Source organism: Ceratotherium simum, chromosome 7 (assembly GCF_057802395.1).
Source record: "Ceratotherium simum simum isolate JZ-2026a chromosome 7, ASM5780239v1, whole genome shotgun sequence".
Classification (NCBI taxonomy): domain Eukaryota; kingdom Metazoa; phylum Chordata; class Mammalia; order Perissodactyla; family Rhinocerotidae; genus Ceratotherium; species Ceratotherium simum.
Window position 1 is genome coordinate 47288149 of NC_141906.1, and position 26728 is coordinate 47314876.

The 26728-nt window shown below is 37.5% G+C and overlaps 1 protein-coding gene across 11 annotated transcripts in view; it reads left to right on the plus strand.

Moving 5' to 3' along the window:
* Positions 1 to 300: 300 nt before the first annotated feature.
* CEP295 (centrosomal protein 295) overlaps positions 301 to 26728 on the plus strand; it is a 49232-nt gene continuing 22804 nt past the window's right edge. For 7 of the 11 annotated variants that reach the window (XM_087433578.1, XM_087433580.1, XM_087433581.1 and 4 more), the window contains exons 1-14: positions 301 to 436; positions 4927 to 5060; positions 5890 to 6090; positions 6964 to 7088; positions 7804 to 7897; positions 10529 to 10624; positions 14194 to 14334; positions 16919 to 17102; positions 17546 to 17713; positions 19968 to 20189; positions 23798 to 23890; positions 24035 to 24147; positions 25934 to 26071; positions 26482 to 26579. In XM_087433578.1, coding sequence (XP_087289704.1) covers positions 301 to 436; positions 4927 to 5060; positions 5890 to 6090; positions 6964 to 7088; positions 7804 to 7897; positions 10529 to 10624; positions 14194 to 14334; positions 16919 to 17102; positions 17546 to 17713; positions 19968 to 20189; positions 23798 to 23890; positions 24035 to 24147; positions 25934 to 26071; positions 26482 to 26579 — 1943 coding nt within the window. Of the gene's footprint in view, positions 437 to 4926; positions 5061 to 5889; positions 6091 to 6963; positions 7089 to 7803; positions 7898 to 10528; positions 10625 to 14193; positions 14335 to 16918; positions 17103 to 17545; positions 17714 to 19967; positions 20190 to 23797; positions 23891 to 24034; positions 24148 to 25933; positions 26072 to 26481; positions 26580 to 26728 lie in introns of those variants that run through there. The other 4 variants (XM_087433579.1, XM_087433588.1, XM_087433583.1 and 1 more) reach the window with 2 other exon arrangements.

Here is a 26728-nt window from a genome sequence, read left to right on the forward strand (position 1 = left end):
CATATCCCAAGGCATCTTCATGATGGGTCTTAAGACTAAAGTTACCCTCATGCCTCTAAGCAAATATCTTCCTCTTTCTGGACCTCTGTTTCCTGATCTGTAAAACAAGCACGTCGAGAGACATAAGGTAATACTCCAAAGCCACAGCAGATATGAGAAATAATGGGGCTCTACGTAGGTGCTGGCGCGTGCGCGTGCGCGGGGAGCGGGCTTTTCCTGCGCGGCCGTCCCTGCGGCCCCCGGGGAGGCGGGACCAAGCCGATTCCCGCGGTTTGGCCCCGCCATTGGCGGGCGGTTTGAATGACGGAAGTGACGGGGGCTCCGCGATGGCCGCCCCGCAGGCGCACAAACGGCTGTCGGGAAGCTGATCCGTGGCGGCCGCCTGGGCTTTCTGTGTCTGAGCTGCGGGTCCTGACTCTGAGCGTCCGGTTCTCAGGTGAGGGATGGACGCGCCGTCTAACCCCGTCCCGGGCATGCTCGACTCCCTGAGGCCCGGGAGCCGGGAGTGTGTTCCGAGGAGGGGGATGCCGTGAAGGCGCGGCGTGGCGATCGCAGACGGCCCGCGGGTCTCGGGCCCCGGCAGGCCGCGGGCCCTGGCCGGGTCCGGCTGCGGCTGTAAGGAGCGCGGGGGCGGGAGGCGCGTCCCGACCCACGCCCGGCCGCTTCGTGCGGGAGGCTGCTCCCGGGCCTTTTGCACGTGTGGCTTTGCGCGCCCTTGGGGTCGAGTCGCGCGGGGTGCCCAAGCTTCCAAGTCGGGGTGGCCTCGAGGGCCCCGCGATTGCTGCTGCAAACGCCTCTCGGTGCGTCCTGCCCACCCTTCCTCCATGTCACTCGCGGACGCGGCCTGAAATCTGGTAGCCATTTAAGACGCTGCCTGGAATCGTTTACTGCAGAGAATGTCCCTCACCTTTAGTTTCTCAAGTATTAAGTCCTGCCACAAACTGAGCTTTTAAAACAATGGGGAACGTTTGCGTCTTAAATACTTAGAAGGTATTTGGCAGTTTTACATTCATTAAGTCACATAATCATCAGAACAACCTGTTGGGGTAGATATTATTATTCCCGTTATGTTGTTTAAGAAAACAAGACGAAAGTGAATCCGCCAGTGTCTTCCTGCTCGAAGTGGCATTGTCGGGTCTTGAACCCAAATTTTCTAAGTCTAGTATTAATTTTATGATTACAGTGCCAGGTGCCGTGTAATCCTCAGGACAAACTCTTGCAAGATAAGTAGCATCATCTCTGTAACTGGATAGTAATAATACATAGAATTTAAAAATCCATATTGATATGAATAAATAAGTGAGGGAGCAGGGGAAACTCTTCCTTACAGTAGGATTCCAATTGATAAATGTAGAAGGAATAATAGAAATAGAAAATACCTTTTGATAATTGCTACAGTAATTGTTTCAGACAACAGTCATCAATGTATGCTAAACTTAGTGGACAAAAGTATGATGAGGAACATGATATTTATGGCCTCAACTGTCTCTCCACCAGACACTTATAGAGGAAAAGTAGTAACTACAGTGGAGAAACTTGATAGACACCACGTTAACCAAGTGATCAAAATTCACATCACCAGTATTAAGACATGTTACCATCATTTACCTCCTGATGTGATACACTGAGAAGGACACATCATCACTTCTGTGGTGTTCTTGCCAAAAATGCGTAACCCTGCAGTCTAACCACAAGAAAAGGTTAAACAAATCCAAATTGAGGGACATTCTACAAAATATCTGGCCAGTGTTTTTCAAAAATGTCAAGATCTTGAAAGAAAGACTGAGGAACTATCTCAGATTAGAGGAGTCCAAAGAGACAGGACAACCTCAGCAGCAGCGGCTAGAATGTAATTCACAGACCCTCAACTCCTGTATCCTGAAATCCATTTACATGGTTGCTTCTGATGGCCTGCTTCTAGCCAGTGACTGAGCATAGCAACCCTGTTGCAGAGCAACAAGGGACTTTGGCTTAAGGACTCCCCAGAGGTCTTGCTGAACCTTCCTTAGACTGCAGGGCAGTCTAAGAGGCGGTTACCCAACTTGCCCTCCCTCCTTCACTGTGTCAGATTTCCATGGAAGTCTGAGTGCCCCCAGCTTTTACCAGCTCCCTCCCTATTTTCCCTCACACGGACATTTCCCCTAATAAAATCTTCGTGGGTTTTAATCCCGTCTTGGCATCTGCTTCTTGGAGGACCCAGAGTAACACAACAATCAAACGTAATGTGTTGTCCTTGGATTGGGTCCTGGTCCAGAAAATGGACATTAGTGGGATAATTGATGAAATTTGAATAAAGTCTGTAGATTAGTTAAAAGTATTGTGCTAGTGTTAATTTCCTGGTTTTGATCATTGTACTGTGGTTGACATTTAGAGAAGCTGAGGAAAGAGTATATGAAAAAATATTTTTCTTTTTTATTAAGGTATAAATTAGAGTAAAATATACAAGTCTAAGTGTACCATTTGAGGAATTTTTACCTATGTATACACCTGTGTAACCATCACAAAGATCAACATAGAGAACATTTTCAGCACCCCTGCAGGCTCCTTTGTGCCCCCTCCTAGTCAGTAACCTCCAGAAAGGTGACCCCTGTTTTTAACCTCTCTCATCGTGGATTAGTCTTGCTTGTTTTTGAACTTCATATAAATGGAATTTTACAGTATGTTCTCTTTTTTGTCTTTTTTTCCTTGATACTATGTATATGAGATTTATCAGGAATTAGTTTTAAAAATTTGAATGTGAATTTTCAAAGACCTTCAAACAATACACATTGTGAAGACTAAATTTAATCTTGCTCATTTTTCTTCTTTGTTCAGTTCTTCCCTGTTTGTCAATCCCCACTTGCAAAAAATACCAGCTTAAACAAAATTTTCCTCACTCCACGTGTTTTAGTATGTCAGAAAGTTAGGAGCCATATGGAATAAGGAAAGCAGATTCTTCCCTTGGCTCTGCCAGTAGATATTGTCACTTAGGACAAGTCCTTTAACCCAAGAGGCCTTTATTTCTTCATGTATAAAATGAGGAAAACGGGCCGGCCCTGTGGCTTGGTGGTTAAGTGCGCGCGCTGCGATGTTGGTGGCCCGGGTTCGGATCCCGGGTGCGCATTGAGGCACCACTTCTCCGTTCATCCTGAGGCCGAGTCCCGCATACAGCAACTAGAAGGATGTGCAGCTACGACATACAACTATCCACTGGGGCTTTGGGGGGAAAAAGATAAAATAAAAATAAATAAAATCTTTAAAATGAGGAAAACAATCAGCACTTTACCTTCTGTTATCAAAGCCGTGTCTCAGATGAGAGGGACGCATTGGAAAAGATTTTCAAATGCAAGCACTTATTCCTTTTTGGCGTCAGAGTCCTGTTGAAAATAGTAACAATGACCCTGTATACCTCTGTAGCACTTTACATGAATTAACTCGCTGAATGAGTCATTCTTTCAGTCTATACACTTACTGAAGTAAGTAAGCACTTATGTGCGAGGCACTGTTTTTAGGCTGTGGGCATAACACTGTGAATAAGACCATTCCTGCCCTCGTTGAGCTTATGTTTTGGTGGAGAATTCACGGAAAGTATTAGTGTCTATTAGTTAACATTGAGTTCTCCTAGCCTTTATTCTGATTACACCTGAGTGAAAACAGTGTTCATCCATAGTGTGTCAAATACTGCCTGGTAGTTGTTATTTATCAAATTAATTTGATTATTAAAATAAAATAAAACTATAGCGTCTATCCTTCAAGTTGTTAGGAATCTAACTAGAAAGGGCAAACTGCAATTGTTGAAAAACTAGAGGAAGCTAATGCAAGACAACATTAGATTAGTCCCCATAAGAATGGAAAGGTAATGTGTTATAGGTAGGGCAAGTCAGGAATGAGGGGGTGGGTGGGCAGAGCAAGAATTACTAGAAGATTGGGGCCAGCCCAGTGGCATAGTGATTGAGTTCGTGCACTTTGCTGCGTTCGGCGGCGGCTCAGGTTTCACAAGTTCAAGTCCTGGGTGTGGAGTTACACACTGCTCATCAAGCCATGCTGTGATGGCATTCCACATACAAAAAATAGAGGAAGATTAGCCCAGATGTTAGCTCAGGGACAATCTTCCTCAAGCAAAAAAAAGAGGAGGATTGGCAACAGATGTTAGCTCAGGGCTGATCTTCCTCATGAAGAAGGGGGGTTAAGCTAGCTTCAGAAAGATCTAAGAACTGCATCCATGTTTTTATTGGGGGGGGTGGGAGTGAGAATACCTGAGTGTAAACAGTAGCACTAGTAGAATAGATCTGGGAATCTAAACACTTGACTCATCCAAACATCAGAATCGTTCTTAAAAAAAATTTTTAAATGATCATTCATTTAAAAATCACACCATTGTAATTATTGAAGAATTGTTGAGGGGTTGATGTGATTTCATACAATACAATGACACGTGGTGATGAAGTTATGTACAACAGACTAGGAGATGAATCTAGGGACCAGGAGCCCTTAAAATTACATCATTTTTGCTGCTTATGAACAAGTTATCAAAGTTATAAAGTGTTATATTGTAGTTGTGAAAACATTTATTCTATGCTAATACATCTTTCAAAGTCTTGGTGCTTTTTTACCTTTAAGCTAGGTAAAATCTGGAAATCCCAATCAGGAGTAAGTCAGGTCCCAGGTACTCTAGGTAAACAAAAATCTACTGAAGATAGGGAAAAACTTTTTCAAGTAATTCTAAGTCACCCTCTACTTAACCCCTCCCCACCCATTTGAGAACTGCTGATGTAAGTGCTGAATTAATAATTGCTATTTGTAAGTCAGTTGGACTTTATTTACCCAAATTATTTTATATGCATATATACAGCCCTTTAACTGTCAAAAGTAGTAATATGTATTTTAAAAAGTATTCTGATCTTTGCTACCCTATTTTAATAGACATTTTTCTTTTTTAAAATTCAGAACCTTTCTATTTAAAGTGCACAGAAATGAAAAGAAAGGTAGTGAGTGCTGGCAGACTGAAATTGAGTCCTAATGAGGAAGCCTTCATTTTAAAGGAAGATTATGAAAGAAGACGAAAACTAAGATTGCTACAGGTAAGGTTTATTTGGAACAAGGTGTCAAATTCTTTGTCTTCCCCAAATTATTGTATTTTTTACATTAGAATGTTCTAAATAAAATGTTGCATTTAAAAACCTTTTCTGGCTGTACATGGGCTATGGTTCGGCTCTTGCGTATTAACTAGTTTGGGAATATTTGAAAAATAGGCTGAAATGGTAAATAGATTGAAGAAGAATTTGAGGATAGAGAATATTTGACTCAATAATTATTGGAAAATAATTATTTAAATATTTTTTAAAATCATGTGTTACTGATGAAGATTAGAGCAGGAAGATCAGAATGACTTTGAAGAAGACTTACTGGAAAGATTAGCTGCTGAAACAAATTTATTAAGAGGTTGTAGATTATTCTTTTCTAGAAGTCTTTTTTAGAGTAAGATGGTTAAGTCTTTGTGAAGCGTGTTTTAAATTCCATTATGTCTAGAATGGGGGATGATGGACCACAGATATGGAGTTCTCATCTACCTCTGTCTATACTCATCTGGGCTGTAAATTTTGTTGAATCATACTTACCATTTTAGCCTCTTTATAGGTTATTAGAATGATAATGGCGGTCCATTAGGGCTTTGCTGGAGGAGTTATAATAGCTAATCAGTTAGGGAACTTTAGAAGTAGTCTTGAGATTTTAATTTTTTCTACCTCACTTGGATTTTCTGCTTTACATAGGCCTTATCTAATGTGAATGAATATTCAGGAGATTTGATAGCCCTAAAGAGAGTTCATTTAAGTTCCTGTTTACAAATAGCTTTTCAAAAAAGTTGAAGTAAGCCTCTTTTCATATAATTGTTAAATATTCATTCTTTAGGTTCGAGAACAGGAAAGAGATATCGCTTTACAGATCAGAGAAGATATAAAACAGAGGAGAAATCAGCAATTTGCTCGTTTGGCGGAAGAGCTAAGGACAGAATGGGAAGAATCACAAACTCAGAAAATAAAGAACTTGGAAAAACTGTATTTGGCAAGTTTAAGGAGTATGGGAGAGGGACATCAACAAGCCAAAGAAAATGTGAGCACTTATTTGACTACCTGTCTGGGGTAGTAATATTGGTTAAAAGTAAATTATAGTTGTTAAATACTTGTCTGATAAAAATGTTTTCATGTACAGAATTTGTTTTGGGCAGCTTGAACTATTTTGTAAATTTAATATAATTTAAGAAGGGTGCTAGGTTCATTGCCTAGTAAGGGTTATGTCAAGTAAAATCTGTCTTCCTATGATATTTAAATTGCGTTATTCTCTTCCAGTCCTTAACTAGCTGGGTAAATAAAATAGTAACCTTTTGAATCAGAAGTTATTTATTTCAAGCATTTTGGACAGATTCAGTGGAGTGGATTCAGATTTCCCATTTCGTTATGATTCTTCATGTATAGTTGAATGTATATACACTTGGATTTCGTTCACAGACAGTAAAAATTCTTTGATGACTTGCAGATAGGCAAAATAGAACTTAATTCAGTATTTAAGACTGTTCCCTGACCTTACTTTGTTGTTTATTGTGATTCATGGTTGGAAAATACTATACTGCAGTCCCAGAGATAATAGCACAAAATAAGCAAGCTGGTTCCAAAGCAGGCGGGTCTTTGATATCAAACTACTAGTGAGAAAAAGAAATCTCTTTAAAGAATGTGGAAATCAAGTATGTTCCTTGGTCCCTGATTTTAGTGTATGTTTTTAGTAATAGCCTTTAGTTCTGACATCAGATTGTTGTAGCTTTATTTATGCGCCATTAACTTTGTGCTTTAGTGCAGTGTTTCCTAAACCTCAGTCATTTTAATACCACCTTCGTGGTATTTTGCCCTGACTGGGGAACCACCCATATTAGTATATGTTTGGCATTTTAATCTTGTTTAACATGACATTGTAAGTAATATGTATTTTTAGGAACCTGATTTAAATGCTCTGGCACAGCGGGCAGCAGAAAGAAAAAGAAAAGCAGAAATGAGGCATAAAGAGGCCCTGAAAGTACAGAAAAATCAAAAGGAAACATTAATGAAACAAAAAACCTGGTAAAGTAATAATCATTTTTATCATATTCTCCACTGAAACTGATATGGCTAGAAGTAGAAGGTACATTGGATACTGTTTAAGCAGTTCTTAAATAAAAGTCATGTTATTTCCATTGCATTTGTTAAACTTGGTTTAAAAATAATGCAGTTAGTGGAATGGTTTGCTTAGGTGAACGTAGTAACAAATGAGCTTTCTCTTCTAGTCTTACTTCAGCAGTGATTACTACGTTTCTATAGAAATGTATGGCTAGTTCAGAATACACGTCAACCAAAATCTGTCTGCCTCTAATGTAAAAATAGAAAATCAGTGTGATTAAGAACATTAAAAGAGGTTGGAAGTCATTAGTGAGTATTTTTATATGTTGGGAAAATGAAGGAGCCTGTTACTAGTCAGCAGTGGTCATTTTATACAGTAGGCCATCTTTATCAACATTTCTAGTTTTTTGACTCTAACTGTTCTAAACTAAGGAACATTAGATATTTGTTGGGTCAGTCCCCACTGTAGAGCGTTACGTCTTTAGATACACCTCCTTCACTTGGTAAACATTTTCTTACTTGTCCACTGGATATAGACTCTTTATTAAACAGCATATTGAACCTGTGGGATCACACTGGAGGATTTCTTGAGATCCCATGGCTTTTACATTTTTAACCCGAAGGGTTGTACTGTATTATTACCTGAGAGATTAATTTATGACATCTCTTGTTTTTTAAGGCACATAAAAGCCCGAAAGGAAGCACTCCTTGTGGAAAAAGAGAGATCTGCCAAAATTACAAGTCTGCCACCTCCTCCTCCGACTCTTTTTGAGGTGAATTACTTTGAGTGTTGTGAAGAACTAGGTTAATAATAATTCTTTACCATTAGAATTCAATGAGGTCAAAATATCATTTGTTTAAACTTAACTTTTTTGTGTGTATGTGAGGAAGATCAGCCCTGAGCTAATCCATGCCAATCCTCCTCTTTTTGCTGAGGAAAACTGGCCCTGAGCTAACATCCATGCCCATCTTCCTCCACTTTATATGAGATGCCGCCAGAGCATGGCCTGACAACTGGTGTGTCGGTGCACGCCCGGGATCCGAACCCCGGCCGCCAGCAGCGGAGCGCGCGCACTTAACCGCTATGCTGCGAGGCCGGCCCCTAAACTTAACTTTTAATTGTATAAGTAACACGTGAGTATATTTGGAGTATTTAAAAATAATACTAGATATCATTTTACCTGTTGTAAATACTTTAGTATATATCTCTGTTGTATAAGGACTTTTTTTAAAGCACAATACCAATGTTGTTCCCAATATCATCTAATATCCAGTCTGTGTTCAGTTTTCCCCAGTTGTCTCAAAAAGTTTTTTGTTTGAAAAACTATAATGTTTTTGACTTTTAAAAAACTGTGAATTGGGCCGGCCCCGTGGCTTAGCGGTTAAGTGCGCACGCTCCGCTACTGGCGGCCTGGGTTCGGAACCCCGGGCGCCCACCAACGCACCGCTTCTCGGGCCATGCTGAGGCTGCGTCCTACATACAGCAACTAGAAGGATGTGCAACTATGATGTACAACTATCTACTGGGGCTTTGGGGGAAAAAAAGGAGGAGGATTGGCAATAGGTGTTAGCGCAGAGCCGGTCTTCCTCAGCATAAAAGAGAAGGATTAGCACAGATGTTAGCTCAGGGCTGATCTTCCTCACAAAAAAAAAAAAAAAAACAAAACTGAATAATTTGTCCTTTTTTTTTTTGAATGCTCTTTATTTATTTAAAAAAAAATGGATTATTTGCCCTATAGGCTTTCCCACGTTCAAGATTTGGCCATTGTAAATAGTTACCATTTTACAGATAAAGAAATTAAGTTCAGATAAGTTAATAAATTTACACAAGTTTACATAAAGTGGTGAGAGGGATCTATTTCTTTATGGGAGTAAAATGTGTGCTTTTGTGATTCAGAGCTTATTTTTTAAAAAAACAATTTATTAAATAAAGTGGAAATTAATTTAAAAGGTATTGGTTCTCTTGTTCACATTAGCTTGTTGTGGTTGCTGAAATGGATATTTGGATGATTATCAAAATTACATAGTTATTTTTATCTAGAAAGTTAAGTTGAAGTAAAAAAAAAAAGACATACAAATAAAGGGATGTCTAATTCAGTTGTATATACAAGTATATTTTATATATGTATGATCAGCATAAGTACCAGATATTTGCCTCTTAAGCCTTTCATTTTGTCAGTCTTCCTGCTTTTATATTGAGCTATCTGCCATGTAATATTTGATCCAACAAGATTCAAATGGAAGACTCAGATTTCAGTCACTCCCTCAGTACTGTGTTACAAGGCAGGCAGTATTTTATCCATGATGCCTTTTGATTACCTTTGTCTTAATTCCAAATTAATGAAAAGCGAAGAAAACATTGTCTGTGTAAGTGATTTAGCAAATATGAATTATATGTAAATGCGTGGTTGTACTTTTTTCCCAACTTTTTATTATGAAAGATTTCAAAATACAGACAAGTTGAGAACAATGAATGTCTGTTTGCATTGTGTATAGGTTTCAAATAGTTATATGTATGTATATATACATTTGAATGTAAATTGTAGAGATGACATTTCACCCTAATACTTCAGCACGCTTCTTGTAAGAATAAAGACATTCTCCTGTGCAACCACAATGACACACCAGGAAAATTAACGTTAATTGCTTAAAAAATTAATTCCTTAAAAAATTAATTCCTTTTAATATACAGTCTGTAATCAAAATTCTGCAATTATCCCTAAAATTGTTGTATAGCTTTTTTTTTTTTTTAAACCAGGATCCACTCAAGGTTCACACATTGCTTCTGTTTGTTTTGTTTCTTTAGTCTCTTAATGTAGAACATTGTCTCCCCAACCCTAGCCAACTTTTCTGTTTCAAACCTTTTGAAGAGATTAGTGTGGAAAGACTAGACTAGTTTCTCATATTCTGTATTTGTCTCATTTGGTTATGGTGGTGACTGTAAGAGATCTCCATCATAAAGGTATATTTTTCTCTTTTCAATTACCAAGTAATCTGGGAAATGATACTTGGGCACCAACAGGTATCTATCATCCTCCTACATTTATTCATTGGCTTACTTCTGTTTGAAAAAAGAAGAGAACTTTCTCTTATCATTGGGTATGAACCACTGTAACCAAATGATCAAACTTAGAATCAGTAGGGAAGCAGCTTGCCATTATTGACATCAACGTTCCTTCTGATGTGATGCAGTAAACTATACAGCATCACCTGTTGCCTAACTATAAGGTACCTTTTAAACCTGAATTTCAGTTTAGTGGAAATACAGTGCATGATCCCATGTGAAAAAAAATGAATAAGGATAATTAATTAGACTATGAAATTATTTTTTTGTATTGGATCAGCTTTAAATGAAAATTAATGCTTTTAACCTAACCATCTATTTTCTATGTTCCATTTTTCAGAACATTGAAATAAAGAGAGTTTCTAATGTGAAAACCAGTAGTTCTACCTACCATCATCTTTATGCTTTAGTGAATAGAGAGATGGACACAAAGCAGGTGATTGACTTATTGTTTGTTCACGACCCTCACTATTATCTCGCTGTTCATTGAATTGAGTTATATCTTGGTTCTATGTATGTTGTTCTCCGATGTCAAAATTTGAACAATTCTATTAACCATCTTCGGGTAATAGTGATAAAAAAATCGTTTAAATGTTCTTTGAATTACGTGTCATGTTTAATATGAATGATGATTTAATGAGAATGAAAGGAGTTGGCTATTTAAATGGTTTTATTTTAAAATAGCTGATTTTTAAACTTTTTATCATAAAAATAATACTCTGTGAAAAATTTGGAATTATACATATAACACCTATAATTCCATCACCAAATAGTAATGTGGTTAATACATTAATGAATTCATTATAGTCTTCATATATAAACATATACACACACTTTTCAAAACATGATTTTCAATAGGTGCTTAGTATTTCATCATAGAATTTATTTAACCATTCTCCTATTTATTTTTTTTTGCTTCTGTGAAGAATGCAGACATAACAGTCTCTTGTACATTTTTGTCTACAACTCTGATTGTATGTTTAGAATAGATTCCTAGAAGAGAAAATATTGGTTCCAAACTTATAACATTTGATACAGATACTTGGTATGGATCATTAAATTGCCTTTTAAAAAGCATCAGCAACATATGAGAATGGCCATCTTATCATACCCTTGTCTGTATAGAATATTATGGTTTAAAAATTGTTGCCAGTCTTAAGAGTGACAAATGATATATCCTAGTTATTATAATTGCTATTTCTTTGTAACAGTGGGGTTTAATTCTTTTCATGTTGGATATATGTGGCTGGTAGGAAAATAAACTTTCTCAACATAGCATTCATGTGGAGTTTAGAATGCAACAAATACACATTTTGGTTGACTGCTTGATAGCAGATGTTAAAATCAATATATGGTCAAGACCTAAGATGAGTATCATTATCATAGAATTAACTTCTGAAAAACAAGAATAAATCTGGAGACTTACTTAAAATCATAAATTATTATTACAACTTCAATATTATTATAATACGGGAACAATAACTTCAGTCTCTTGCTAACTTGCTCTTGTGGTTACTGCACTGCATTTTTGCAGGATTAAATAGATGTTCCTTTTCACCTAAGATTGATGAAGAAAGACAGTGTTTTGTTTAGCTCTAGTGTAGGGTACCACTGATGGTGTTACAGTAAATTACTAAACTTTCCTCTTTGATAGTAACTAAAAGGCCTACCCCCTCCTCAATTTCTGGTCTTGAAGATTGGATCAGTAGTTATAATGCAGTTACATAAAAGCAGTCCCACAAACTAAAGTGTACTAATACTTTCTTTCATTTACTTCTTCACACCATTAGTTAGGAAAAAGATCTATCCTCAAACCTTTGGTTTAAAATGTGACAGTGGAGCGATGTGCTTGGTTTTCCAGATAACAAAATTATCTTTGAATTTTCATCTGTATCGAAGCTTGTATCACAGGCACAATAATTTAGCATCTTTCCTGGTGTAGAATGATGGGATCTTTACAGGAGGTATCATGTAAAAAAATACTTGCACTCTTGGCATATATGTTTGTATTCAGCAGCTTTCTGCAAATAAACTACTTTCATTTGTTCAGTCAGTCTTTTAATATGTAAGAACTGCTATCATGTTTTGTTTGAATGTCCTAATAAAGTAGTTCTAAAATCTCGTATATGTCATGAAATTTGTCTTTGGCTGAAGAAGAATGATGAAAGTGGCCTGCTATATTCCTACTTAGTGCCAGTTATTCTCCAAATTATGTTTTGCTACATTTCCTTTCTATACACACACCTAAACAAAACATCATATGCTTGAAATTTCTAAATTACTCATGGCCTTCATCATGTTTTTTCCTTTGTCAACCACAGTTTTGTAGAGCTTACTAAAAGTAGATTTTTCATCCCAGAAATATTTTTCCAGTTAGATCCACTATATTGTTTGCTGTGAGACCCAGAAATGTCTACAGACAAGTAAAGCAGAAATAGTTAAATTCTTCAATTTACTATGATATCATACTTAAAAAGATTTCTATCCAATGTCTGATGTACAAGATGCAGAAGTAGCATATTTAATAATTCACTTATCCTTTTGTGCATTGCAGATTATAATTCATGGAAAAGTTTTTTAGAAACGTGTTTCCTAAAAAGAATTTTTGCTTGGGATTTACAGTTTTTGTAAATTTCACATACCTTTTGAGTTCAGCTACTGAAAATGGAATCTAACAATTATTTCAACCAAATTCTTATTTAAATTTTCAATCGCATTGACACAAATCTATAAGAGATTGTTGTCCTAAAGCATTCTTGTAAAATCTTGTTTTGAAGTTTGGTCCGTCAGAATAAAATTTGTTTGGGGTACCTAATTTTTCTCTAACCCTTTAGTTTCTTAATGTTCTTGATATACCTCATTGTGTCTGGACTGAACATGTTTATCAAGCATGTTGTATGTTTTGAAGTTTTTCCTTCCCATAAAATTTTGGTTTACCAGAATGATGTTCTGCTTTTAATTCACCCTCAAATGATGTGAAAAATTCCCAAGCAACTTTTTTCTTGAAAACCCCATAGCCTAAATGGAATGAAATATTGTTCCTAAAGGTTATTTTATTTATTATTATGCATGTTAATACAATAAATAATTTTATGGAGATTATAAGTTTGATTTAATCTAACCTTTGTTATTCTGCCTGGTGTTATTTAGATTTGCACAAATCATTTAGATTTGCACAAATATTTATTGGCTCAAAAGGGATATAATGCTTTGTTTGGCCAGTGCACTCTTAAGATATTAATGTCAGTCTCTTTACCTATTTATCTCACTACTTAAGAGTTTTAAATAATTTTATATATATAGTTAATAGCTTTCATGGTCATCATTAATTATTGTTTCACCTGAGTAATAGAATTTCAACATATAAAATACATGAGAAGATTTTTACTTAAAGTTACATTTGGAATGTTCACCTATATTTGAAAGTGAATGTTTGGGTATGATAGTAAGTCCAGGTTATGTGCCCCTCTCCCTTTCTTTGATGTTACTATTGTTATGTTAATGAGATGGTGGCTGACTGTACAATCTCATAATCATGGATTTTGCACAAGTTCTAGGAGGCCAGAAATTATATTAAACTAGGTGTTGTGGTGGTTTGGCCTTCCCAAGGCGGAAGCTGAGCAGATGTTGGCTGAAAACCAAAGACAGATCTCAGTGCTTCCGTGATTGTTGTTGGTGGTTTCTTAACTACTAGCTTTGTGGGTGTTTATCTTTCAACATTGCTGTTTTGATGGAATTTCTTTACTTAACAGAAAATGATGGAGGAATGTGTTTGGATGAGTATAACGTAATCTGATTTAAATGAACAACTGGTCGAACTTGACACTAACATTTTGATATTTCTCATAGATACGTGCTGTTGATAATTGTGGGCATTTAAAAAATATAACTTATTGTTTAATTTTGTATAAGTAGAAAAACTTGATTTTAAAGTTATTTTGTTTTTTAGTTATCGCTTTGTTTCACACTTTTAAACTGTCTAAAATGTAATTGGTTGACTGCTAGCCAGATCCTCATGTGGCTGCTGAAGAAGAAGCTAAAAGATCAGAAGAACTGCAAAAACAAGCAGCGCAAGAGAGAATGGAACGGTGTGAAAAGGCACATGTCCGGGGTTTCCAAGCACTGAAAAAGATCCATTTGGCTCAAGTAAGAATTAAGTTCTGGGCCGGCCCGGTGGCTTAGCGGTTAAGTGCGCGCGCTCTGATGCTGGCGGCCCGGGTTCGGATCCCGGGAGCGCCCTGAGGCACCACTTCTCCGTCCAACGCGAGGCCGAGTCCCACGTACAGCAACTAGAAGGATGTGAACCTATGACGTACAACTATCTACTGGGGCTTTGGGGGGAAAAAACTGAATAAATAAAATCTTTAAAAAAAAAAAAAAAAAAGAATTAAGTTCTGGCTGTGACCACTACTGATAGACCTACCAATAGCACTACAGAACTGAGTAGTGAATGGGCTCAGAGTATGGAGGTATGAAGAATGTGAAAACATAGGTTTGGAGTCATAATGATTTCAAGTTTCCCAACTTTCTTTTACCTCCTGTTTCAGATTCAGGTTCGGTGAAGCTATTCTCACTTACAGTATATTGTTCTTCTAAAATTTTTACTAATGATGAATTTATTAAAAGTTTAATATTTTAATCAGTTCAAAAATAGCCTGAGAAGAAATTAATTACTTTTCTAATTTAATTATTTGAATTGCATTTGTGCTCTGCAAATTTTAGGATTCAATTCATTAAATATTGAGCAGAGCACTTGTTGGCTTTGTGAAGTATTGATTCAAAGGCACAGTCATGATCCTTGCTATCAGGGAGCCTTGAAAAAGTGGCTTTGGCAGAGCTGCAAAGGATGTATAATAAAACCTGGCTTTCTAGTTTTAGCTTCACTTCTGTCATGCTTGTTGTTCAGTGAGTGTTCTGGAAATGCAGCATAAAAAGGATTCATCTTTTTAGAAGTCTGATTTTATATTCTGAATTTTGCTAATGCATTTGGATATTTTAAACACTCACCTGAGCAATGAATTTTTAAGCACTTCTATGGAAATTAAGTGCCTATCTTAGTAAAGTTCATTTGCATAGTTTGAACTGAATTATGACCTTCTCCCTTAGATTTTTAGCTTTTATAAACTGGGAGCAAATTATGACTAAAATAACTGAATGTCTGAATTATTACCAGTAATTCCCATCTGAGGCTTAAACCTATAGAAAAATAACATGTAAAAAGCGTTGTCATCCGAACACATTCTTGCACCAGTCATTAGTGTTTAGTGGTTAAGAAAGTGGACTGCACAGTCGGCCTGGATTCCCCTCCCTTCTTCACTATTTAGTTGTTTCATCTCAGGCAACTTACCTAACCTCTCTGAGCTCTGTTTCATCACCTGTTTTGTGAGGATTAAATGAGTTAGTAAAGCACCTAGAATTGTGCCTGGGATTTCATAAGCTCACAGTAAATGTTGATGGTGGTAGTTGTTGTTATAAATAATTCAAGTAGAATAATATGCCACACTTTCAGTGAGCCGGAAAGAGTGTACTTATTCAAATAACTTTGAAGTTAATTTAATGAGTTGACTTGAATCTTAATATAAATGAAATGAATTTATTCAAAATTTTCAGAGCGTGGCAAAAAAAAAAAATTCATCTCCAAATGACAAAATATTTAAGACTTTATATAAGAATAAGTAGTGTGTGTATGTTATTACCTGAAAAACATTTTATTATATAGGCTCTCCACCTTTTTGTAGACTTAGTGTCCCTACTCAAGAATGGTCGTCGAAACCATGCAATCTCACTGCTATTAGAGGATTTCCTTTCCCCTGTCTGAACCATCTTGCTGTAGACCCTGTTGTGACCTGGGATCCTATTTCCTGCTAGTGTCTATTGTGACTAGTATTTGGCCTCTACCTGCCTCTCTACCTTTATCTTTTCTCCTTAACCACCCATGCCCTACCTATAATGAACAGTGTACTTTCTCTCAGTGCCCATGCCTGCATCCACATACCTTTGTGCTGCCAACGTTATTTCTTACTTGTACTCCTGCTCCTTCACCCACTTTTGTCTGGCTAAATCCTCATCCCAAAGGATGAGAGGTCTTCCTTTATGCGCCCCTGCTATCCTCCACCACCAAAATTTGGTTAGATAACCTCACTGAAACACTTGCTTAAACTTTCACATCAGCGAGACTCTAAGCTTAAAGAGATACATACAGATCCCTTTTAATCATGGGTATTCCTAAGAGTGTGAAGTAACAAGAGTGTGTTAAGCCATAGTCACTCTGGGTCTTGTTGCTTACCCCAGACTGGTATATGCTGCTGGCTGCGTGGAGAACTGGCACAAAGTATGTTGCAGGAGCCGTGGCAACTTGTATAGAACGTAACTTCGTGACTATCCTGAGAAAGGAGAACTCTAACTGGCAGATACTTTCGAAGCTTTGTGGCCTAATCAGTACCACCATCTTCTAGTGCTTCCTAACGTAATACTAATTACCTTTTTGTTGGTCTCTAGGCTAGGGATGAGATTGTGTCCCTAGCGTCTAGCATGATATCTGGCATTCAGTAAATATATTTTTTAATGAATAGATTAATTAATGTCTTTTTGTGGCAGAACAAATGGTAGAGGAGGGAAGGGAATCCCAGGCCCTGTTCCTCATGATTTCTCCACTTTTCCTTCACTATTAATGTTACTATCCAAAGTCTGTGACTTAACTCTTGTTAATTAATTCTGTTTATATTTGAAGAATCAAGAGAAGCTAATGAAAGAACTCAGACAGCTGCAACAAGAGGACCTGGCACGGAGGAGACAGACTGTAGCACGAATGCCACCACAGCTGGTTGAGCTCCCATACAAACGCAGTGAGATGAAAGAAGATTGGCAGAGAGAGCTGGAGTTTGCCTTTGAAGACATGTACAATGCAGACAGGAGTAAGATATTTTCAATAAACTTTCAACAATGCTTTTAAATGTTTTAGTGGAGAAATACGTTTGTGTTGATGAAACAGTTTTTCTTTTGAAATGAGTTCTGTTTGAAAAAGACCCTCATATTTTAGACTGAGAAACTATGATGGTCTTTAAAATTTTATGCTAGGGCCGGCCCCGTGGCTTAGCGGTTAAGTGCGCGCGCTCCGCTGCTGGCGGCCCGGGTTCGGATCCCGGGCGCGCACCGACGCACCGCTTCTCCGGCCATGCTGAGGCCGCGTCCCACATATAGCAACTAGAAGGTTGTGCAGCTATGACATACAACTATCTGCTGGGGCTTTGGGGGGAAAAATAAATAAATAAAATCTTTAAAAAAAAAAAAAAAATTTTATGCTAAAGTTCTTTTTAGTCATTTTGGAATGGAAACATGTCTCTATTTCTTTATTGAGAGGTGAAAGGAAACCTGATTTTGCACCTTGAACCAGAGCCTTTGCCCGCTGTGACTGATCAGATCCAAGATGAAGAACTGGACCTTTCAATGGAACAGGAAAATTTAAGTGAAACTGAAAACCTTCCAGTGACAGAAGCTGAGACAATATGTTCTAGTGAAGCAGACGGTAAAAACTCCTTCTGAGCTGAATATTACAGTATTTCTTAGGAAAAAGTGCTAATCATTTGTCAACAGTTAGGAACGTTTGGTCTAATTTAAGTGCAAACAATGACTAATACTAATGGGAGTGATGAAAGGAGAAAACAATGTTTTCAGATTTCTGTCATTAAAGATCCTTTTCACATACCTTGGAGGGAAGTTATTTTATTCATATGTACATATAGTCTGAAGATTTTCAGGTTATTTTGTTTAGATTCTCAATTCTGAATTCATTTGAGAGGGCAGCAGTTTTTTCAGACTTTCAACAAATCACCAAAGAGATCCTAACTGTGTTAATTACTGCCAGGCACTCATGTATATGATGAATAGCACAAACTTAGATCTCTCTTCTAAATTTCATCCCTATCTCCACCATTCTGAATTTTTCCACTTGGCTGTTGCACAGGTACTTAAAATTCAGTGTCTAACAATAGATTTATCATCTTCTCTTGCCTACTGAAACCTTGTCTTCCTGTTTTCCTCATCTTAGTGAATGATACCACTATCTGCAGTTATCAAAGCCAGAGCAGTGAGCCTTACCTCTAACACTACCTTCTCTTTTACTCCACATCTCCTTAGAGAACAAGCCCTCTTCATTTTCACCTCTTTTTTCCCCCATACCTACTACTGTTGCCTTTGTTCCAAACCATTCAGGCCTTCTTATCATCATTTACCCTACACTGTGGATGGGTAGCCCTTTGGGGTTCCAACTTTATGTGGGTCTTCTACTAGACTCCTTGGGTGAGAGCTCTAGGCTTTATCTCTGCCTCTTATGCCCACACTACTGTCCAGACGAAGTGTAAGTTTACTGTGGTTTGTCATAAACTTCAGAAGATGGTTTCAGGGCTCACTTGCCTTCCAGAATTGCCACTTAAATTTCATTTCTGGCCTCTGCAGAATCTTTTATTTCCTTGCCAGATCAGCAGTGGCTTTAGGAAAAAAATTTTCTATTTCATCCAGCTTTTTTAGTTTTTTCACTGGGACTATCACTGAGAGCTAGTTTGTAAGAGGTGCCGGTCTTGCCTTACCTAAAGACAGTTCTTCTTCAGCTCCAGCTGATTCCATTTGGGATTGCTGGCTTGGTGTTGCCAGCTCTCTTGATTTTTCAAAAGAACCCGGGAATCCCATTGTTTTTAAAATCTTTATTTTTAAATATTGCCAACTAATTTAATTTATTCTTAAAAACGAGTGAGTCACAGACTAATGGTGAATGAAAGAAGCCAGGCAGAAAAGAATACCTAAGTATAATTCGGTATTTATATGAAGTTAAAGAAAAAAAAAACAGGCAAAACTAATCTGGTCTCAAGGTTAACAACAGTGGTTATTGTTAGGAGTGTATTGACTGGGAAGGGGTTGAAGGAGCCTTCTAGGTGCTGGAAATGTTCCACATAATGATCTGGATGGTGTTACACAGAGTACATATAAAATTCATTGAGCTCTACACTTAGGTTTTGTGTAATTTATTGTTTGTAAATTAAAACTCAATTAGAAAGTTTGAGGAAAATGTGAGTCAGACAGCACTACAGTCTGCCAGTTTTCAACCTCTGTAGATTTCTTAAATTTTATTCCTATCTATTTGCAACAGGTTTGTCCCCATGGACAGTTGTTATCACTGTACTGAGTTTTGGCATTGTACCATCAGCCCATATGGAAGGCTATTAGAGGAAGCAACTTAAGAATTTCTTTTAACTGAAGGGATCTCTTTAGGATGATAAGTGGGAGAAATTTTCCCAAGACGGTGCCAGAAATAATTTGGGAGTACTTCATTTGCTTTTAAGGTTATAACTAGTAATGTTTTCCTCTGTAGCCTACCTAAAAAGTACCATATTTTGGACCCTTTTCTAGCATAGAGTATAGAACCTTACAGCACGTATTTTGAATGTTAGTCTTACCTACAGATTAATTAAGAGGTATGCATATGCAGTCTGTCATCTTTTAGTAAGCAGAATAAACATGTTTCTGATGAGTTTTTAAGCTTGAAATGTGCGTTGCATGCATATTGTAGGAAAATGGTTGAATTTTGGTGCCTTTATTTAAATTTGACAAAAATATTCTTGGTTATAAAATTGTGATTGGCATCAAATAACGTTGTATATACTGTTAAATTATAAATATTGAGGAAAAGGAAGTTGTGCTTTTGTTTTAACTAGTGGTTATAGTGGTAACGAAGTATCAAGACTGATATATAATAGGTGCTGATAAGCTTTTTTCTTTTCTTTTAGTTCCTTTGTCAACGAAGACCCACCAGGTCCCTTCAAAAATTCTTTTTAAAAAATTATTAAATAAGATCCGAAGCCAAAAATCTCTCTGGACGATTAAATCCATGTCTGAGGATGAAAGTGAAATGATTACGACTGTTAATGAAACAGAGAGTAAAGCACCAACAGTTGAATCAGGAACAACCGCTAGTGAAGAGGGAACATTATCCTCGGGACAGGAACAAGGTGGTTCTCTCCAGTAGTCTTGTTTTGTAATACATAACCCTTTCTAAGTTGTTCATAATATGCTCATTCCTGAAAAATCAAAGAATAGAAGTCAAAAGGAAGAAAACATTTTAAAGTCCATAATGCTGCTGCTTGAAGGCAATAAATGTTAAACAGCTAAGTGACTCTCCTTCCAGACCACTTTCAATGTAGTAGTATTATTCATATATATTAATTCCAATGTAATTGTTGAACCAAAATTAACCAGTTCTCCATTGTTGAGACATTTAGGCTGTTTCTAGTTTTTCTTGTTATTTCTTGTGCTGCAGTAAGCATCCTTTTAGCAGAATCTTCCCACATCTTTGATTCTTTCCATAGGAACAACTCTTGAAAGAAGAATTCCTGAATCAAAGGATATGAACATGTTAACAGCTTTTGAGTGTACTGTATTATGGTTTATTCTTAAGAGTTTTGTTGTCTGGATTTTTTTTTTTTTTTTTTTTTTGTGAGGAAGATCAGCCCTGAGCTAATATCCGTGCCAATCCTCCTCTTTTTGCTGAGGAAGACTGGCCCTGGGCTAACATCTATGCCCATCTTCCTCTGCTTATATGGGACACCGCCACAGCATGGCCTGACAAGCAGTTCATTGGTGCGTGCCCGGGATCAGAACCCGGGCTGCCAGCAGCAGAGCGTGCACACTTAACCGCTATGCCACGGGGCCGGCCCCCATCTTCTGGATTTTTTTAAAAATGTGATTGGATTTGTATGGAAATGTTTTGCTACCAGGCTTCTGAAAGAAGTGACTTATAGTCTGTATTTGGATTTTGGATTTTATCTTAAGTACAACGGGAAGCTTTCTGGATATGATTTCTTCACTTGAACTCTTGACAGCACTCTCTCTTGATTTTCCTACCTCACTGGCTCCTCCTTCGTGGTTTCTTTTGCTGCTTATCCTCGTCTCTACAACCACTAGTCATTGCCCCCAGACCTTGTTCCTCAAATCTTTTCTCTTTGCATCAACACTCCTAATTGATCTCTAATATCATAACTTGACTTTACCATCTACATACTGATGATTTCCAAGTGTGTCTTTCTAGGCTTGGCCTCTGCTTGGAACTCCATTCATTTAAACATCTGTTTGACATCTTCCTTGTATATCTAATTACATCTTGAACTTTTCTGAAACTGAACTCTTGATATTCCCTTCTACCCCTCACCTGCTTTTCCTACAATCTTCCACATTTCAATAAGTGGTAGTAAAATGCTCCTGCTCAAGCCAAAAAGCTTGTCATTCTGGTTCCCTTCTTTTATACCCTACATTCCAAATCATCAGCAGATCCTGTAGTCCTACCCTCAAAATGTATCCAAAGTCGAACCATTTCCCACCACCTACCATCCTAGTTTGAGCCATGTTCATTCTCTAGTATAGATTCTTGCAGTAGCTTCCTAACAGGTCTTCTGCCTTCAGTTTTTGCACATCCCTGCTATAGTCTATTCCCAGAGTCATCCTGTTAAAACACACGTCGGCTCATGTCATTCCTCTGGAGAAGCCCTCCAACAACTACCTGTTTCACTCAGTAAAAACCGAAGTGCTTACAGTGGCATCAAAGCCGTATGTGATCTGCACACACCCACCTCTCCCCTCCACTTCTCTCATGCTCACTCTCTCTGACTTCATTTTCTGCCACACCTCCCTTCCAAGCCACTGCACCCTAGGCACTGACCTCCTTCCTCTCTATTCCTCAAACTGCCAACATGACTCACATGGTCTTTGCAATTGCTGGTCTTTTTGGCTGGAATGCTCTTGGATATTTCTATAGCTCTCTCTCTCACTTCCTTCAGACACTTGCTCAGATACCACTTTCTCAGTAAGACCTTCTCTGACCGCTGTTATAAAACGGCAAGCTTCTGCCCCTCCCCTGTCTCCCACCTCCTTCACTCCCTATCCCCTTTACCTTGCTTTTTCTCCATAGATCTGATCAACATCTGATGGACCATAAATTTACTTTCTTGCTTATTTGCTTCTTGTCTTGACACCTACCCCTCTCCACCCAGTCCCAGAATGTAACTTCATGAGGGTAGGATCTTGGTTTTGTTCGTTGCTATATCCCCAGAGCCTAGACCTAGTGCCTTGTACATAAAAGGTGCTCAGTTGATATTTGTTGAATTAATTGATTATCTAAGAGCAAGAGAGGTAAGTTTGGAAGTCAGACATATATATGATATTGAAAGCTATGGGCATGGAAGACTCTTTAGGGGAAAGAATTCAGTGAGAAGAGGGCTTATAAGGCCAGCTGAGGGCTTCTAGCATTGAGAAGATGGCTAGAGAAGGCACAGACAGCAAAGGCAATAAAAAGGAGTGGCTGAAGAAGTAGGAGAGAGTATGGTGTTGGAATTCAATAGAAGGGGGCTCTCTCATCTTCAGTCCATAACCAAGTTATTTTGGAAAAGGCCCTGTATGAGTAGGCTTTCTCTAGCCTCATCCTGCTTCATTCTCCCCCTTGTCTGAGTACACCCCATATACATTGATTCTCTTTCATTTCTTGCATGAGCCAAGTTTTTTTATCCTCACTGGACTTAATACCTGCTGATCTGTCTGGAAAGGTCTCCTGTCCATCCCCACATTTACCTGGCTGATTCTTCCTTTTCTTCAGATGTCCACTTAAATGTCATTTCCTGAGAGATCTCATCTGAGGCCCTCTTCTAATTCAGGTCCCCTGTAATAGTGTCTTGTATAACCCTTTATTTTTCTTATAGCGTGCTTACCACAGTTTCTCATTTTATAATTTTTCTTCTGGGATAATTGTATGTTTCTGTCCCCACTCACCCTATAAAACCTCCTGGAGTGGATGCCTTTTCTTATTTACCTCGGTGTCCCCAGCCCGCAGCACATGAGTAGGTGCTGAATGAATAAGTGAGTGAATGAATGAATGAATGTTTGATGCAGAGTTTCTGGCTACCCTGATATGATTGCTTTATTTTTTTATTTTTTATTTTATTTTATTTTATTTTATTTATTTATTTTTTCCCCCAAAGCCCCAGTAGATAGTTGTGTGTCATAGCTGCACATCCTTCTAGTTGCTGTATGTGGGACGCGGCCTCAGCGTGGCCCAAGAAGCAGTGTGTCGGTGCGCAACCGGGATCTGAACCTGGGCCGCCAGCAGCCGAGCGTGCGCGCACTTAACCGCTAAGCCATGGGGCTGGCCCGATATGATTGCTTTAACTTCCCTCTCTGCTCTGGTTTCATAAATAATAAAAATCTTAATATCTAAATATGTTAAAGATACATTTAAATTTCTTTAGCTTCTCTTTTTTTAAACTTTGGTGCCTTGCTTGTTCTGTTCCTTTTATACTTTTCCATTATGTTTGAAGCTCTTGTCAGCATACCTTTTTAATCAGTTGTCCTTCATTTTTTCCTTTTTGTTCACAATTTTAGTCTTCTGTCTTCTTATATTAGGCTTGTGTTTAATGGATAAAACGTGGTCATCTGGAAGGTGACTGGATCTAAACTAAATAAGCTATTCAGGTGGACCTGAATTGAATTGTTAATCTGAATGCAGATTTTTCTTATTTTGTTCAGATTTAATCTTGACATTGATAATATATTCATAATAATGTATCTGTTACAGTTGTTGAAAGTGATTCACTAACAGTTGACTCTGGACCACTTACTAGTGAAGACAAACCACTTCCATGCCATACAAGCTCTGAAAAGGAACAAGGTATTTCTTCTTAGCACATCCTCAGGTTAAACTTGCCTGACTCTTCACATCTTTTTCCTAATCAAATTCATGAAATAAATGAATAAAGGGCATTATGGAGGTGTCAGAATTTTAAATTATTGAAACTAATTTTTGTTTTGTCAGTTCTCTTAGAAATAGATGAGGCTCAGCCTATCACATCTGTAGCTCAGAGTTCAGTTCTACTTCATCCTCAAGAAGAAGCAGCCAGAATTAGAATGGCAGCAAGGCAGAAACAGGTAATTTGAAATTTTCCTTTTTAAAGCTTCTTTTCTACCCCTAGGTACTATAGTTTGTTTGACCCATGAGATTTGTCTTGATGTCTGGCTGCTTCTGATACCATCTCTTCTAGCTTGTCTTGTACATTCAGCTGCTAGGAAGCATTCCATCTTCACTTGTACTGCTTATTCGACCCTTACTGCATTCTGCTTTGTGATTTATACTTTTGTATGTATCTTATCTTCCCTATAAAATTTGTCAGTTTTTTAAAGACAGAGACTATCTTTTTTAAAATTCAATTTATCCTACATAGTTTCTGGTATAATGCCTCATACATAATAAATATTCAATAAATGTTGAATAAATGATTTCCTGTCATAATGTTAGACACACAGTTGGAGTTTGGAATTCCAGCAGCTTTTTAAAAATCTGGTATTTCAGAAGAAAAATTTTAAATTTAACCTCCTTAACTATAATTTTGGTCCCATCTACTTTAGTAAAAGACTTTTTTTAACACAGATTACCTTGACAGAGGCTAGTTATTACTAAGCCAGTCAGTTTATAGTCATGGTTTTTATAAAAATACATCTGGGGACTGAGAATTTTATGAGCCAGTGTTTCTTCTCAGATAAGTGTTTTCTAATCAATATTCTAAAGCAGTATTGTCCAATAGAACTTTCTGTGGTGATGGAAATGTTCCATATCTATGTCCAGGGTGGTAGCCCGTAGCTACATGGGCTGTTGAATACTTGGAATATGACTAGTGCAACTGAGGAACTGACTTTTAAATTTTATTTAATCTGAATTAATTTAAATTTTAATAGTCGCATATAGCTACTGACTACTGTATTGATAGTGTAGTTCTAGAGGTACTACAGAACTGTAAATGGTCTAAATTCAGTGGCTCCTATGAGGGCAAGTAAGGAGGATGAAGACAGGAACTCTGCTATAGCCACTATTGCCTGCTTAGAAACATGTAAAGTATCAGACTGAGACGTTTTTTATTTTGAAAACAAGATCATCCTTCATTATCTCTCGTAGAAGTGTTCCTCTTAATAAAACTTCACATGCATTCCTTTTTTCCTATGTATTCAGTAAGTTTTTATGTATTATGTATGTTTTAGGGACTGTTCTAGGTGCTGGATTGAGCAGGCAACCAGACAGACCAGTCCCTGTCCTCATGAAACTTAGTTACTCTAACCTGTGTTCTTATGACTTGGATCCGTGTGTGTGTGTTGGTGTAATATTAGAGTTTGTGTGTCATCCCTCTGCCATTGTCTTCCCATCTGTTTCATGCCTGACAGAAAAGATACAGAATGTTGCTCATTGTATTATTTGGCTATTAGATAACTGTGCCCGTTTATGGGTATGCCTAAGAAATCAAAAGGTTTAGGGAGGCCTTGATATTTAATTTTTTCAGTCGTTATTCTTACTGAGAACAATGTAAAATTAAAGATGTGAAAACAGAATTTGGCTGAGCATCATTTGCTACTTCTCTAGAGCTGGGTCTTCAGTGGTGATCAAGGTTTTCCTTGTGCTCCCAAGAAATAGAAATAGTTAATGTGTTTTTTCTTCTTCCATTTCTGCCTCTTTTTACTTCTCTCCCTTTTTCTCCTTTCCCCTTTTCCCATCTCTCACTCTCTTCCTTCCTCTGGCAATAGCAATAACAGAGATAAAACATCACCACTTTCTTCTCGGATAATTATTACTCTTGGTGATGAGACCTATTTCTTTTCAATGTAATACATATAAGATTTTTCTTTTGTATGAGTTTGTTAATAGAGCAATAGTATTTTTGTTACTTAGATAATGGAAATAGAAGAGCAGAAGCAAAAGCAGTTGGAATTACTTGAACAAATTGAACAACAGAAGTTAAGATTAGAAACTGATTGCTTCAGGGCTCAGCTGGAAGAAGAAAAAAGAAAAAAAACTCAACAGACCGGGGTAGGGTGCGGGAAATCTCATCCCTGAATAGATCATTGGGAAATAAGAAAATGCGAGCATTATATTATATAAAAAGCAAAAGCATTTCTAATTCTTATTTAGTAATTTTTCTTTTAATAATGTATACATCTAAATAAGTTTATACAAACCTAATGGCTTTCATCTTTCAGTTTCTAGAGGGTGCTGGTATATATGACCATGATTTGTATGTAATGGGTATGTTGAGCTCTTGGACTTGGCACTAAAAGAGAATGGTGGGTTCATTTCTTAATAATGGAAGTGCCAGTCTTCTTTTTTATAAAAAATAAAGCTATGTGGAAGTTTACAATTAGAGAACTTCAGTTTATATAAAATGCTTTAGTATTTGTTTCTGGATTTGCCTTTTAATTAGTAGCTTTTTCTTTTATTAGGTTGGCACTGCTCCAGCACCATGCACTATAAGTTCTGATGAAGATAGTCATAGGCAGATGATTCGAAACTATCAACATCAGCTTTTACAGCAAAACAGGTATTAGCTAGGGTACAATTTATATGTGATAGTGTGTGGCTACATCTTTAGGATTTATTATTTGGTTTATATGAAGCTGTAATTGGGATTCCCTTAGAACCAGGCATGTGGATTTCTCAAAGGGCAATGTAAATGTTATTCCTTTTCCA